Source organism: Schistocerca gregaria, chromosome X (assembly GCF_023897955.1).
Source record: "Schistocerca gregaria isolate iqSchGreg1 chromosome X, iqSchGreg1.2, whole genome shotgun sequence".
In the NCBI taxonomy this organism is placed as follows: domain Eukaryota; kingdom Metazoa; phylum Arthropoda; class Insecta; order Orthoptera; family Acrididae; genus Schistocerca; species Schistocerca gregaria.
This window is the reverse complement of record NC_064931.1, coordinates 209,976,869-209,991,384: the sequence shown is the minus strand read 5'-3', so window position 1 is coordinate 209,991,384 and position 14,516 is coordinate 209,976,869. Positions and strand designations below refer to the sequence as shown.

Sequence of the window (14,516 nt, the reverse complement as noted above, 5' to 3'; positions counted from 1 at the left end):
GGGAAGGAAAGCGTTTCTGAAGAAGAGAAATTTGTTAACATAGAGTATTGATTTAAGTGTCAGGAAATCGTTTCTGAAAGTATTTGTATGGAGTGTAGCCATGTATGGAAGTGAAACGTGGGTGATAAATAGTTTAGACAAGAAGAGAATAGAAGCTTTCGAAATGTGGTGCTACAGAAGAATGCTGAAGATTAGATGGGTAGATCACGTAACTAATGAGGTGGTGTTGAATAGGATTGGGGAGAAGAGAAGTTTGTGGCACAACTTGACTAGAAGAAGGGATCGGTTGGTAGGACATGTTTTGAGGCATCAAGGGATCACCAATTTAGTATTGGACGGCAGCGTGGAGGGTAAAAAAATCGTAGAGGGAGACCAAGAGATGAATACACCAAGCAGATTCAGAAGCATGTAGGTTGCAGTTGGTACTGGGAGATGAAGAAGCTTGCACAGGATAGAGTAGCATGGAGAGCTGCATCAAACCAGTCTCAGGACTGAAGACCACAACAACAACAACATACGACCGCTGTATCAAAAATGTTATCTGTTCTACTGAATTGTTAGATGAAAACCAAATATTGTTACAGGCTATAAGGCTCATAGAGATTGTCCCAGTTGTTCAACTAAAAGAAAAATACAATTTGTATTTTACTTTTTTGCTCATTTTTATTAAGATGTATCCTCACTAGTCTGGAATTTGTATGAGGGCATCCTGAAAAGCAATGCCTTCACTCTGCATTTTTTTATGTGAAAATTCTTAAAGCTTTGTACATAAAACAAATGTTATTAACATTCTACATCTTTATTCTTCATTCTTCATGTCTACATGTTTGCAACCCTCTCCCGCTAGAGGGCTCCAAATTGTAGCATGTAACATAACTATGTCTGTGCACAAGACACACCATGCTATAATCAAGTTTCGGATTGGGAGAGTTTATTTACACATGGAGCATCCCCTTCTTCAGCAAGACATGCCAGACCACATATCCAAGTGCTGTGATATCTGCAATAATCCAAAGTCTTGGGTTCACTGTCATCACATCATAATCCTCCACACAGTCCAGACTTGGCCCCCATCCAATTGTTATCTGTTTCCAAAATTTAAAGGACATCTTTGAGGGTTTCACTTGATGGTGATAAAGTGGTGCAAGCAAAGGTGAGGTTGCGGCTCCCTAATTAAAGTCAAACATTCTACAGTGATGTTATTAAGAAACTTGGTCTCTCGTTGGGAAAAATGTTTTCATCAGCAGGGTGACTATGCTGAACAATAACTGCATAGCATGAAGAATAAAGATGTAGAATGTTAATGACATTTGTTTTATTTAAAAACTTCAAGGGTTCTCACATTAAAAATTTTGAGGCATTACTTTTCAGCACACTCTCGTAGTATGTACATTTATGCTCACTTGTAGCACCAATTAACTCTGGCAATTTTAGCCAAAGGTATGTTTTGTTACTAACAGTAAGTAACAAAACTACATTTGCATATCTTTTAGAGGATGTGAGGAAAATAATGAAAACCCAGTATGAGAAACAACAGAAAAGTATAACAGCATGAAGAAATGAGATGAGCTATTCATGCTGGGTAGACACCACAATTCATCAGGAAATATGGCAGATCACACACTAAAAACAGAAAGAAAATTCTAGAAGCATCCCACCTTTTCTTATGTGTTTTCGTAGTGTATGAAACAGGTAAGAAAACAAATAGTTAATGAAGAGAATGACTTTGTGCATGTAATGCCAATTGAGGCGTGAAAATTTAATGAAGGTACGAAGAATACCACACAGTTGGATTGTGGAAAGACAGGCAACGAAACTGAACATGCCCTTTCAAAGGAAATGTGCTGACATTCAAATGATTCAAGTGATTTGGGGATGCCATATGAGCAGGGGTAGCGAACCAGCAGTCCGCAGGCCAAATGTGGCCCAAATTTTTGGCCCATGAAGCTGTTTCCTGTTAAAGAAAAATTTACTTCTATTTCACGTGAAACCTCCAAAAAAGTCCAGAGCATTACGGACTGCACAACTGGATACATTTCTTGCACAGTGCAGGTGAAACAAGCGCCAGAAATAGTCAATACATTCCATATTTAATTTTACTGCTAACTCGCAATACTACTGGCCACAAAGATAGCCCTTCATGTGTATACTTGGTGCATATTTGATCGAGATAGACCTACCACCATCACTTCACGTAAATAAAGCCAGCTTTCATATTTTTATAGATAATTTGCGATGCTTGCCTTTAATTTTAATATGCTAGCATTTATTTTATGCTTTCAACTATGGTGAGCAGGTACACCAATCGACATTAGCAATGGTTTCTGCCTCAGTACCTTCTTTTTATTTTAGTAGTATAAAATAAATAATTGTAAAATCCATGTTTATTCATGACTTTTGAGGATTCCGTCTTACGAGGGTAGAAAAGGGACCATCTAGCGCAACTTCAGCTACTTGCCTTTCTCTCTTACTTACAGCAACTAATAATAATGTTATCGACTTGAAATGTGTAATAGTTTTAAGAAACAATCATAAAAAAGAAATCGAAATGGGGGGGCGAAATTTTAAAGTAAGACTGTTAAGTTTAGTGAAGCATATGTAACTTTTTATATTTACAATACATGATGTTCAGAACTAAAATATCAATTGCCTCCTAAAGCAGTTGAATATTACTCTCAAAAACCTCCTCAAGAGAGAAGACTATGAAGTTTCCCAAGTGTGGATGATACTCAAATGAAAGACTGATAACTCGACAAGCAGTGTGGCTCTGTGGTACAATGACAGACTTCCATGTGAAGGACCAGGATTAGCATACGTACATAGTTGATTTATATTTTCAAACATAGTTGCATGCTCTACAACCACTTCTGTGAAGCGTGAAATACATAAAGATTGGGAAAAAATGAAAAAGAGTAGTGCTCGTGAGGTAATTGTGCATTGCTGGTTTGAGCCTAGTTGCAGTAATTACTACTTTAGTTTAGTTCGAATAACTACGTCATATAAATATATGTTAATTAGCACATATTTAATTTTCATGTTTATGAAAAATACATGTCTTTTTATTTATAATTACAAATAAAGCACAAAAATCCAGTTTTCATTGTAGATATAAATCCCCAATCACCAATCCTTTATAATTAAATTTGTTTAAAAAAAGTTTCAAATTAATTTTTTTCCCATTGTCATGTACACTACACTTCATATAAATGCCTGTGGAACACAAATCTATCTTTAAGTATTTAACACAACTGGGAATCGAAGGCCACCCATGTGGCAGTTGGGCAAACTACCACAGAGCCACAAAGCCCATCAAAACTGCCCACTTGCTTTACAATGATAAACAACTTCAGGGAACTTCAAAGAAGATTTTGTAGGGAATCTGAGAATTTCAGAGAGTTTCATCGAACCACTTTAGGTAACTGATATTTGATTCTGAACGTCAGGTTCCACACACATACAAAAATTACCAAACTCTGATCCCTGTGTTGTCTCTTTATCAGTTTCAGACTTATGGTAAAAAAAATGTCTGTTACAGTTCAAGAAGTAAACTTCATATGATGTCAACTAAAACAAATAGGACCTAACAAAGGGAAAATTGCAGAGGAGTTGAGAACTTTTCAAGACAAATGTACTGCAAACTATTTTTTTGAGGAATATAAAACAAAACCCATACGTCTGACATCAATGAATGTGTCTCAGTTCCAAAATAATATAATATCCAATGGCATTATGAGACTAAACATGCAGTTACATTTCGTAAGACAATTTCGACAAGACCAGGTAAATGACTTAAACAAGAAACTTTCTACTCAACAAGGGCGAATTCAGAGTCAACTTGCTATGTGAAAGTGAGTTATGCAGTAGCTCTAATACTGAAAAAGAAATCAAAGCCATATTCAGAAGGCAAAATACTCGCTGAATTGTGTCTCCAGGAAAGAAAAAGTATTTATAAAAAAATAAACCTGCCTCGTCAAACTGTTACTAGATGCTAGAAGTGTGGACGACATTGGAAGACAAACTGAGATAATTTAACAAATCGTGCATCTGAGTTTATACCTTATTCTCTAGCTTATGATGAATGCACAGATATGGCAGATACTGCCCAAGTGGCGATTTATGTCAGAGGTGTTGATGCCTATTTTAATACAACAGAAGAATTAGCAGAATTGTATCCACTTGAGGATACGATGAAGCAAAGAGAATTGTTGGAAGCAGTTATATCGACATTAGGTAACTTTTTGTTAAAACTTAAGAACCTATTGGGGCTAAAAATACATGGTTCTCAGATGCAGAGCATGATAACATTTCATATTATACAGAAGTAAGATGGCTAACAAGTGCAACAATGTAGAAATGAGTGTTTGATTTGAAGCAAGATATACAATCCTCTTTGAAAGCAAGTCAATGAGGCTCCTAGAGTTCGAAGATAAAGAATGGCTTTCCGACTTTGCGTTCTTGGTCGATATAACTAGCCACCTAAATGATGTTAATGCTCAACTCCAAGGAAAGATCAAATGAACAATGTCCTGGATTATTTTATTTTCACATTGAAAATGAAACTTGGGTTTTGGGAACAATAATTACAAACAAAAAATTTCACCCATTTTCCTACACTGTCAAAGCAATCATATGTCACACAGCTGGAAGTGGTTAAATATGCTTCTTTGATATCTGATTTAAAACGAATTCAAACACCGATTTCAAAATTTTACAAAACATCGTCAGCTATTTTTCTATACTTTCTATGCCCTTCTCCATAGAAATGAGTTCACAGAGGCTTTTGCAAATGGAATGCTGCGAAATGCGATGTGATGTGACGCACAGTTAAAAGAGAAATTTTATCATGTTGCTTTGGAAGAGTTCTATAAAACGTATTTGGACAATTAGAAATAGCCAGCATTTTACAAACATGCTTTAAAAGTAATTTGATTATTTGGAAACATTTATGAGTGTGAACAGCTTTTTAGTTGGATGAATTACACCAAATAACAAATGAGAACACGAATTACTGATGTTCATCTGAAAAAATTGCTTGCATGTAGCAACAACTTCAGTTGACATCAACACTGGCTTGCTCAGTTCAGTCAGTCAAAGCCAGACATCCCACTAACAATGTATTTCATTAAATTTTATAATAAATGTTCTTTCCTCAGATTTGTTTTATTTTCTTTAAAAAGTAAATTAATATTTCTTAGTAGTTTTGGTTCATACAACAAAAACTGGTAATGCAGCCTGCGAGGAAATTCCCTTTCAAAATTTGGCACACCTGCCAAAAAGGGTGGCCACCCCAGCTGTATGAGGATTTCCCCCAAATACGGGTCCAGTGTCTAAATCTTGCACCGTCTCACTCAGAGGGGACTGGAGCAGAAGACGTAATTTGGGCTGTTATAAGAATGAAGTGGCTGGAAAGACAAGTAGTTAAATAAATGCGTGATAGATGGACTGATGAAGTTCTTTTCTGGATTCAGAGAGATAAGAAACGACTGGAGGATTGCCTGATAAAATATGCAGCAGTAACATGGTTGCACATTCATGAAGTCTTTAACACATGGAAAAGTCCAGAAAAGACTTTTTTAAAGCAGCAGGTGTAAATTTGAAGCATAATATTGTGTCTGTATGTTTCCTGCACAAACTGAAACACTTAAAGGAGCACCAGAGCTCAGTTTTTTTACTGGTTTTCAGTACTGGCTCACTCTCAAAGAGTACCTAGATACACTCAAGCTATTGTTAGCTCATACATCTATGTACATATGGTTGTATTATAAGTTCTTACTTAGGTAATAAGATCTTATATATTATTTTTCAAATATGGTCTTTTATTTTGTGATACTTGTGCATAGTTGTTACATTAACCATTCGTGTGTCAGAAATATAGTTTGCTATTAAATTTACACCTTTAATAAAAATCAATTTATATTGTATCTAAAATACAGGATTGCCTTTTGTTCTGAATTATTTGTCACCAATAAGAATTTTGTCTAAGTTCTTAATATATTTATTATTTCTGAACTCTGTTTTTTTGTGCAGAGTGTAGTTTTTCTCATAGATGTATACTAAAAGTGGAGATGTTGTTTATGATTTTGGTTATATGTCCTTTGTATGTTGTAAATTTTCATCCTGTTTATCCCATTGGGAATACATCACAGTCACTGCACTTAATTTTACATACTTTTGAGTGGTCTTTGCATACTTTTGATTGGTCATGTTTTTGAGTTTTGTCCGTTATCTTCATCCCTTGTTTATTCTCTGTGCAGATGCTAATTTTTGCTACAGTAATTTCTTCATTTATGTTGCACATTTGGCCCTAGTTTTCTTTCTGTACATGGAGTAAATTAGAATCATAGCTGTTGTGCTGTTTTATGTGCTGGTGGGTCACATGATGAATTATAGTCATCTGTTGTTGTTTTACAACATGTGGCAAATTTATGGTTAGCTATTTTTATGTCTAAGAAGTGTTCTTGCCTGTTTCATATCCAATGGTAAATTTGATGCTGTTACGCATTTTATTAATTTGTTGGTGAAATTAGTTAAATTTTGTCATTATTTCCAAGAAATAGAATGAGTGTATCATCAACATCATGACAATAAGTGACATTATCTGCCCATTGGATTTATTCGCAGAAAAATTTACTTTCCAATTAATCTAAAAATATTTTCCTGGGTTCCTGCAAGGCAGCTACCCATGACCACGTACGGGGTGATTACAATTAAAGTTAAACTTTCAAACCGCTGTACAAATAACACCACTGATCAGAATGGCGTCAAATTGCAACAGAATATTATCGGAGAAGGGGGAAAGCGTACGGCACAAGAAAAATAAATAGTTACAAAATGCAGCACTATATGGCACTGTAAGCATCATAATTTAATAGTGGTTGACTACAAATGACAAATGAATCATACAACAACCCCTAAGTTATACGTTCGGCATTAAACAAACTGCACTACTCAGTGTGCATGGGTGTACAGGTGTGATAGTGTTAGTTACATAAGCCCATATACCACGGCAAGGTCATATCACATTGGATGGGAAAAATATGTTTTTAATCATCCTGAGACCAAAAACTGCATAAAAATCATCAATCTCATTGGCTTTTTAACAGTCCTGAGGCAAAAACCAGCATAAAAAGCATCAATCAAAATCAGATCAGGTCATTAATTTATGTGTGACTGGCGCAAAACATGCTCACTATGTTGTCCAACGTTTTCTGCAACAAGTTGAAATCAAGAAACAGCACGTTCCACAACTAATCGAAGTGTTTCCAAGGTGAGGTTCACAATGTGTTAGCAATGTAATGAAATCCTAAACTCAGATTGGAATGTATACTGCAGAGAGAGGCTGGACAGTGAAGGCGGAGGCATGTTTATAGCAATTAGAAGTGCAATAGTATTGAAGGAAATTGACAAAGATATGAAGTGTGAAATAATTCGGGTGAAGGTCACGGTTAAAGCAGGCTCAGACATGGTAATTGGATGTCTCTATAGGCCCCCTGGCTCAGCAGCTATTGTGGCTGAGCACCTGAAGGATAATTTGGAAAATATTTCATGTAGATTTCCCCACCATGTTATAGTTCTGGGTGGAGATTTTAATTTAGCAGATATAGACTGGGAGACTCAAACGTTCATAACGGGTGGCAGGGACAAAGAATCCAGTGAATTTTTTTAAAGTGCTTTATCTGAAAACTACCTTGAGCAGTTAAACAGAGAACCGACTCGTGGCAATAACATATTAGACCTTCTGGTCACAAACTATTTGAAACAGTTAATGCAGAACAGGGAATCAGCGATCATGAAGCGGTTACTGCATCGATGATTACAGCCGTGAATAGAAATATTAAAAAAGGTAGGAAGATTTTTCTGTTTAGCAAAAGTGACAAAAAGCAGATTACAGAGTACCTGATGGCTCAACACAGAAGTTTTGTCTCAAGTACAGATAGCGTTGAGGATCAGTGGACTAAGTTCAAAACCATAGTACAATATGCGTTATATGAGTACATGCCAATCAAGATCATAAGAGATGGAACAGAGCCACCGTGTTACAACAACGGAGTTAGAAAACTGTTGCGGAAGAAAAGGGAACTTCACAGTAAACATAAACATAGCCAAAGACTTGCAGACAAACAAAAATTACGAGAAGCGAAATGTAGTGTGAGGGGGGCTATGCGAGAGGCGTTCAATGAATTCGAAAGTAAAGTTCTATGTACTGACTTGGCAGAAAATCCTAAGAAATTTTGGCCTTATGTCAAAGCGGTAGGTGGATCAAAACAAAATGTCCAGACACTCTGTGACCAAAATGGTACTGAAACAGAGGATGACAGACTAAAGGCTGAAATACGAAATGTCTTTTTCCAAAGCTGTTTCACAGAGGAAGATTGCACTGTAGTTCATTCTCTAGATTGACGCACAGATGACAAAAGGTAGATAGCGAAATAGACGACAGAGGGATAGAGAAACAATTAAAATCGCTCAAAAGAGGAAAGGCCGCTGGACCTCATGGGATACCAGTTCGATTTTACACAGACTATGCGGAGGAAATGGCCCCCCTTCTTGCAGCGGTGTACCGTAGATCTCTAGAAGAGCGTAGCATTCCAAAGGATTGGAAAAGGGCACACGTCATCCCTGTTTTCAAGAAGGGACATTGAACAGATGTGCAGAACTATAGACCTATATCTCTAATGTCGTTCAGTTGTAGAATTTTGGAACACGTATTATGTTCGAGCGTCATGACTTTTCTGCAGACTAGAAATCTACTCTGTAGGAATCAGCAAGGGTTTCAAAAAAGACCGTCGCGTGAAACCCAGGTCGCGCTATTCGTCCACGAGACTCAGAGGGCCATAGACACGGGTTCCCAGGTAGATGCCATGTTTCTTCACTTCCACAAGGCGTTTAATACAGTTCCCCACAGTCGTTTAATGAACAAAGTAAGAGCATATGGACTATCAGACCAATTGTGTGATTGGATTGAAGAGTTCCTATATAACAGAACGCAGCGTGTCATTCTCAATGGAGAGAAGTCTTCTGAATACATAAATGACCTTGTGGATGACATCGGAAGTCCACTGAGGCTTTTTGCAGATGATGCTGTGGCGTATCGAGAGGTTGTAACAATGGGAAATTGTACTGAAATGCAAGAGGATCTGCAGCGAATTGACACGTGGTGCAGGGAATGGCAATTGAATCTCAATGTAGACAAGTGTAATGTGCTGCGAATACATAGAAAGATAATAGAAAGATAGATCCCTTATCATTTAAAGTTGATCGTCGGTAAAGCAGATGCAAGACTGAGATTAATTGGAAGAATCCTAAGGAAATGTAAAAAAGAGGGGGGGGGGGGGGGGGGAGGGGAAGTAGGTTACAGAACGCTTGTTCGCCCACTGCTTGAATACTGCTCAGCAGTGTGGGATCCGTACCAGATAGGGTTGATAGGAGAGAGAGAGAGAGAGAGAGAGAGAGAGAGAGAGAGAGAGAGAGAGAGAGAGAGAAGATCCAACGGAGAGCAGCGCGCTTCGTTACTGGATAATTTAGTAATCGCGAAAGCGTTATGGAGATGATAGATAAACTCCAGTGGAAGACTGTGCAGGAGAGACTCTCAGTAGCTCGGTACGGGCTTTTCTTGACGTTTCGAGAACATACCTTCACCGAGGAGTCAAGCAGTATATTGCTCCCTCCTACATATATCTCGCGAAGAGACAATGAGGATAAAATCAGAGAGATTAGAGCCCACACAGAGGCATACCGACAAACCTTCTTTCCACGAACAATACGAGACTGGAATAGAAGGGAGAACCGATAGAGGTACTCAGGGTACCCTCCGCCAAACACTGTCAGGTGGCTTGCGCATTATGGATGTAGATGTAGACGAATGTGTGCCTTGAATGCAGCTAAACTTTGCAATCGGAACGCTGAACACAACATCTTTCAGGCAGCCCCACAGCTAGAACTCACAAGGATTAACATCAGGTGATTGAGACGGCCATGCTGTAGGGAAATGGTGGCTGATAATTCTAGCATCTGCTTTACTGGATTTGCAATGTGTGGAGGTGCACCATCTTGCATAAAAATAATCCCATCCACACATGATGATATTTCCCAATATACTGTCTGTATTATTAAGCAGTAACGGGTATATGTAATACCACAACTCTAGAAAGACTGAGGGAAGGTGAAGAGGCTACTGGTGTTCTCTAGTTGATAGCTCTTCTTTTATTAGTGAAAACTAGTTCTTAAAAAATAATCATAATCATGAAGAACTGTGTTGTGAAAGTTATCCCTCCACAGTGCCCAAAACAATCAATCTTCTGAGAAATGTAGCGCACAATCTACAAACACAAATTTGGGAATCTTTAAAATTCTGTTGGAGTATGGTAAGTGTCATATAGATCAAGTGATGCCGATGGATTTTGTACGGATAGCATCGGAGGGTACGCCTAAGTGGCTTATGGAATGCCGGTGTGGCGTGCGACTGCACGAGTGCTGACTTCCCTGTGCATAGATGAACCCACTACAGTCTCCATTTCTTCCTGAACTGTCTCAGCAGCATTACGCCTTGTGCCACTATGGGGTCTATCATCTAGACAACCCGTGGCTTCGAACTACGAAATCATTCTCGCCACAGCTGCATTTGTCAACAGACCTTTACCCATTCGAATCCCCTTCCTATGGCGATAGGATCGTAACGCTAAACTAGCACATTCCCCATTCTGATAATACAGCTTCACTAAAAGTGTCTTTTCAGGTAACGTCAACATGCTGTGACTGCTGGTGCATCTGATTCTCTCTCTCATTACAGCTCCTTTTATACACGATTGTCATGTGCAGTCACTGACGTTTTGCTGTCCAGTGCCATCTGTTGAACATTTTGTGAACTTTTTTTGTTCTAATAAAACTCCATGTCATTCCAAGCATGTGTATCAATTTTTACCTCTCTATCTACATTATTCTGTGGTTTATTAAGTTTCCAAATTTACACTGACTTTTTGATCACCCGGTATATATATGTGTGCTGACAATAGCTTTATGTATCTACCTGTTGCCTGAGAATGAGCCATCACTTTAAACTGGTAGCAGTACATAAAATATAACATGCAGCTCTGGTAGGTCATTATTATATTAGTATGCATTTAATATTAAATTATTATTTTGTTTTCTTTCTTGTATTTGAATTTCTTTGGGAAGACCTCCATTTTGCAGATACCGGTAACACTCATTCTCATTGTCAAACACTGGAATTTTGCTCCTTTATCATTTTGTTATTGTTTTTAGTCAAATGTAACGATAAAGAAGATACCATCAACTACATGATAAATTCATCAATTGCCTAAATGTAGGTAAATTGTTTACTTCAATTTCCTTAATTTTCCTTCACTGATATCGGTCAGATGACATGAGGGGTCAGCGATTTCAAAACAGGTAGAGACAGGGCAGATTGACTCAAGTCGTTTTACGAACAAACCCGGTCCATCTCCTTAGTTTTAACTTTTGAGCAACAGTAACAGTCATTAGCAAGTACAATATCTTTTTAATTTGTTTACAGCATGTTATATGTCTACTTGTGTATTCCTCACTTCAAATAACTGGAAGTGAACTGACATCTGCCAACCAACTGTTTTTCTCTGCAATTAGGGCATATGTAAATTAACTGTGCATCTTAGGTCCACACTAGTAGTGCAGAAAGTGATTTATTGGGAAAAACAACACACTGTGATACAAAAGGTGGAAAACTTCATATCAAAACTGGAAACTTTGCATCAACAATGGAAGAACCTACAAGAGTATCCTGGCGGATTGTCAGAAGCTCAAAAGCAAAGAGGAAAACGATTATGCTAATACTTCAACAATCATTGCTATGGAAAAAGATAGTGAGGTTTTGATCAATAAACAGTTGAATGTGAGAAGATCTTCTGAGTTAGCAGAGGCAGTCATGAAGAGCTGAGGGTAAAGTGCATATGCACTGTGTGTCTATGTGCTTATAATTCAAATTTTAGACATAAATATATTTTAATTAAGAGAACTGGAAAACCCATTCATGTGTAGTTTTAGAATTAACTGTGATTTCATTTGTCGAAGTACCATCTCGAGGAGTATCTTACAATGCTGCAGGGGTTAACCATTATTGAAAATGGATGGCGAAGATGTTTATTGCTTGAAAATGTTCGTGTGACAGAAGAAATTTGATTTATGACCACAAGAAGAGAATGAAATTTGTGATTTTATATTTTCCTTATCGCAGTGTATGTTGAAGCATGGTTCTAAGCCACTTCTGAGGCCAAAACACTGTATTTAGTTTTCAGTATGCTCTAATACTTTATACATGTCAAGCTTTCTTGTAGGTTTATAAAAAACTGGAAAATCGTCCATGGTACCTGTCTCCTGTTCAGTTTCTACTAAACAGAGGTGCGACAAATCCACCTAACCACGATGATGGATTTCTATTAAAATCTAAATGTTAAAGATGGAGCTTGCTCTCTGGCTTACACAGGGATTCATAAAGAACTAAAATACGTACAGCTGATTGAATTTTATATAAAAAAAGTACAAATGAGAATACATCAACATCCATAAAATATCCACAATGGCAATGTGTGCCTGTTGAGGACTCAACGCTTCCGCTACTCGTTGAGTTGTTTCCTTACTCCTCAAATATTTACGTTCTGTCAGAGCTTTCAATACCACATTTAGGAATTATTCAATAGCCACCACAACTAGGTCTAGATAGAGCCACTGGTTTCTCTTGACAAAAAACTACTTAGTCAATCCAAGAGCATCACAAAGATGTTCAATAAACTCTGGTGGGTGACCCTACGAATGTGTCTCACTTTTGAAACTTTAGTAGTCTACATTACAATATGAATAATGAAATCTATTACCTTGTGGAACACGGGTATTACTTAATTAACTAGACAGTAAAATAAGGAAAATTAAATAATGGAGAATCCAGGATACAGTAATGACAATATTATGAAAAGGATAGTTGCTACTCACCATTATTGTGTTGCAGCATATAGAGCAATATGGTGAGTAGCAACTATCCTTTTGATTACAAGGTTATCAAAAACTGTTATTCTCGTAAACTATCTATAAATGGAATAGTAGGTGGAGAAATGATTCTGGTACACCACATACACCCATCCCCTTTATACAATGCATGCTGCCCACTGGTGTAAATATGTAAATGTTAAGTCCTTTTGTCACACTCTTACCATCAATACATTCAACCATTTCCTTATTTTTACCTATATCTCTCATAAGAGGAGGAAGGGGTGAAGAGGAGGGGAAGGCAAAATTAAAATACAAAATTAAGAAATCAGTTCTTGACGTTAACATCCAATGCCTGTTTCAGCGAATAGTTGCAAGTAAGTTTATTTGTTGGAAATAATAGATCTCTTACCATTATTTGACCACAAGTATGACAATATCAAAACGTTAGCTGTATTAAAGGATACACAGAAATAAAAAGGTTTTATAATCATCAATATGCATTGTTTACAAAGATATAATAAATGAAACTAGAAAACTTTACTTACATCACAGGAATGATTGATGAACCTCGCTGCATTGCCACGCATAGTAGCATCCACCACTAACTGATCATCAATTCTAAACATGTAGCAACCGATGCCTTTCGATTCATACAATTTCTCTCTCTTGTCTGTAAGAGTTGAACGAATGACTTCACCTGCATACTCTATAACCATCTCACCAGATTCAATATCTCTCAGACAAAACAGTCCTCTTCCATGAATATGCGACTGGTAAACACCAACAGCTTTGTTTGGATTTGTTCCTTTCAAATGCCGGAAACGCATAGCCATTGGCAGGTTGGAGCTCGTTGCACGCCTGAAATTAAAGATATTTCAATACTCAAAAATGAAACTGTATTATGATAACATCATGTTAAAATTACAAAGTCCTGGTGTGGGCTAAATGAAAACAATCATATCCCCCTTCGTTTTTGTATCCAACACTCAACTCAAGAGTACCCCATACTGAATCCTTTAACACAGAATCTAATCATCATAAAGGAAGAAAATGCAGAAAGGTTGTACGGAACAGTGGATGATTTTCAAGACACAAAATCTAAACTGTGAATTAACTTTGCCTACAATTGTAGTGCAATGTGTAAATACAAATAAGCAAAGTAGCTCACTGTTACCACACAATCTATCATTCTGGGAATGTCTATTACTTTTTGGCACTTCTTCCGGCAATAAGTGCACTCTAACTGCTATCCTTTATTTCAAAGTTTAACGCAACATGTTTCTGCAACATTCAAATAATAATTCACTATTTCAGTTATTTTATTACACATTACATTTACACATACTGTCTGGCAGGAATATTCTACGACAACTTAAAATACCAATTAACTTTCTACGATGAATCAAAGAGCACATGAAAATATAAAAACCATGTAATACAAAGCATAGTGTTGCCCCTATCAGAACAGAAGTTAATAAGAAAGAACACAATAATAATAATTCAAAGGGTAATAAAATATTTTTTGAAAGAAGAAGAAG

The 14,516-nt window shown here is 37.1% G+C and overlaps 1 protein-coding gene across 2 annotated transcripts in view; it reads right to left on the bottom strand.

Annotated features, from left to right (window-relative positions):
• LOC126297780 (histone-lysine N-methyltransferase trithorax-like) overlaps window positions 1-14,516 on the bottom strand; it is a 221,568-nt gene that overhangs the window by 13,362 nt on the left and 193,690 nt on the right. For both annotated transcript variants that reach the window (XM_049988962.1, XM_049988961.1), the window contains one exon: window positions 13,524-13,836. In XM_049988962.1, the coding sequence (XP_049844919.1) occupies window positions 13,524-13,836 (313 nt within the window). The remainder of the gene's footprint in view (window positions 1-13,523; window positions 13,837-14,516) is intronic.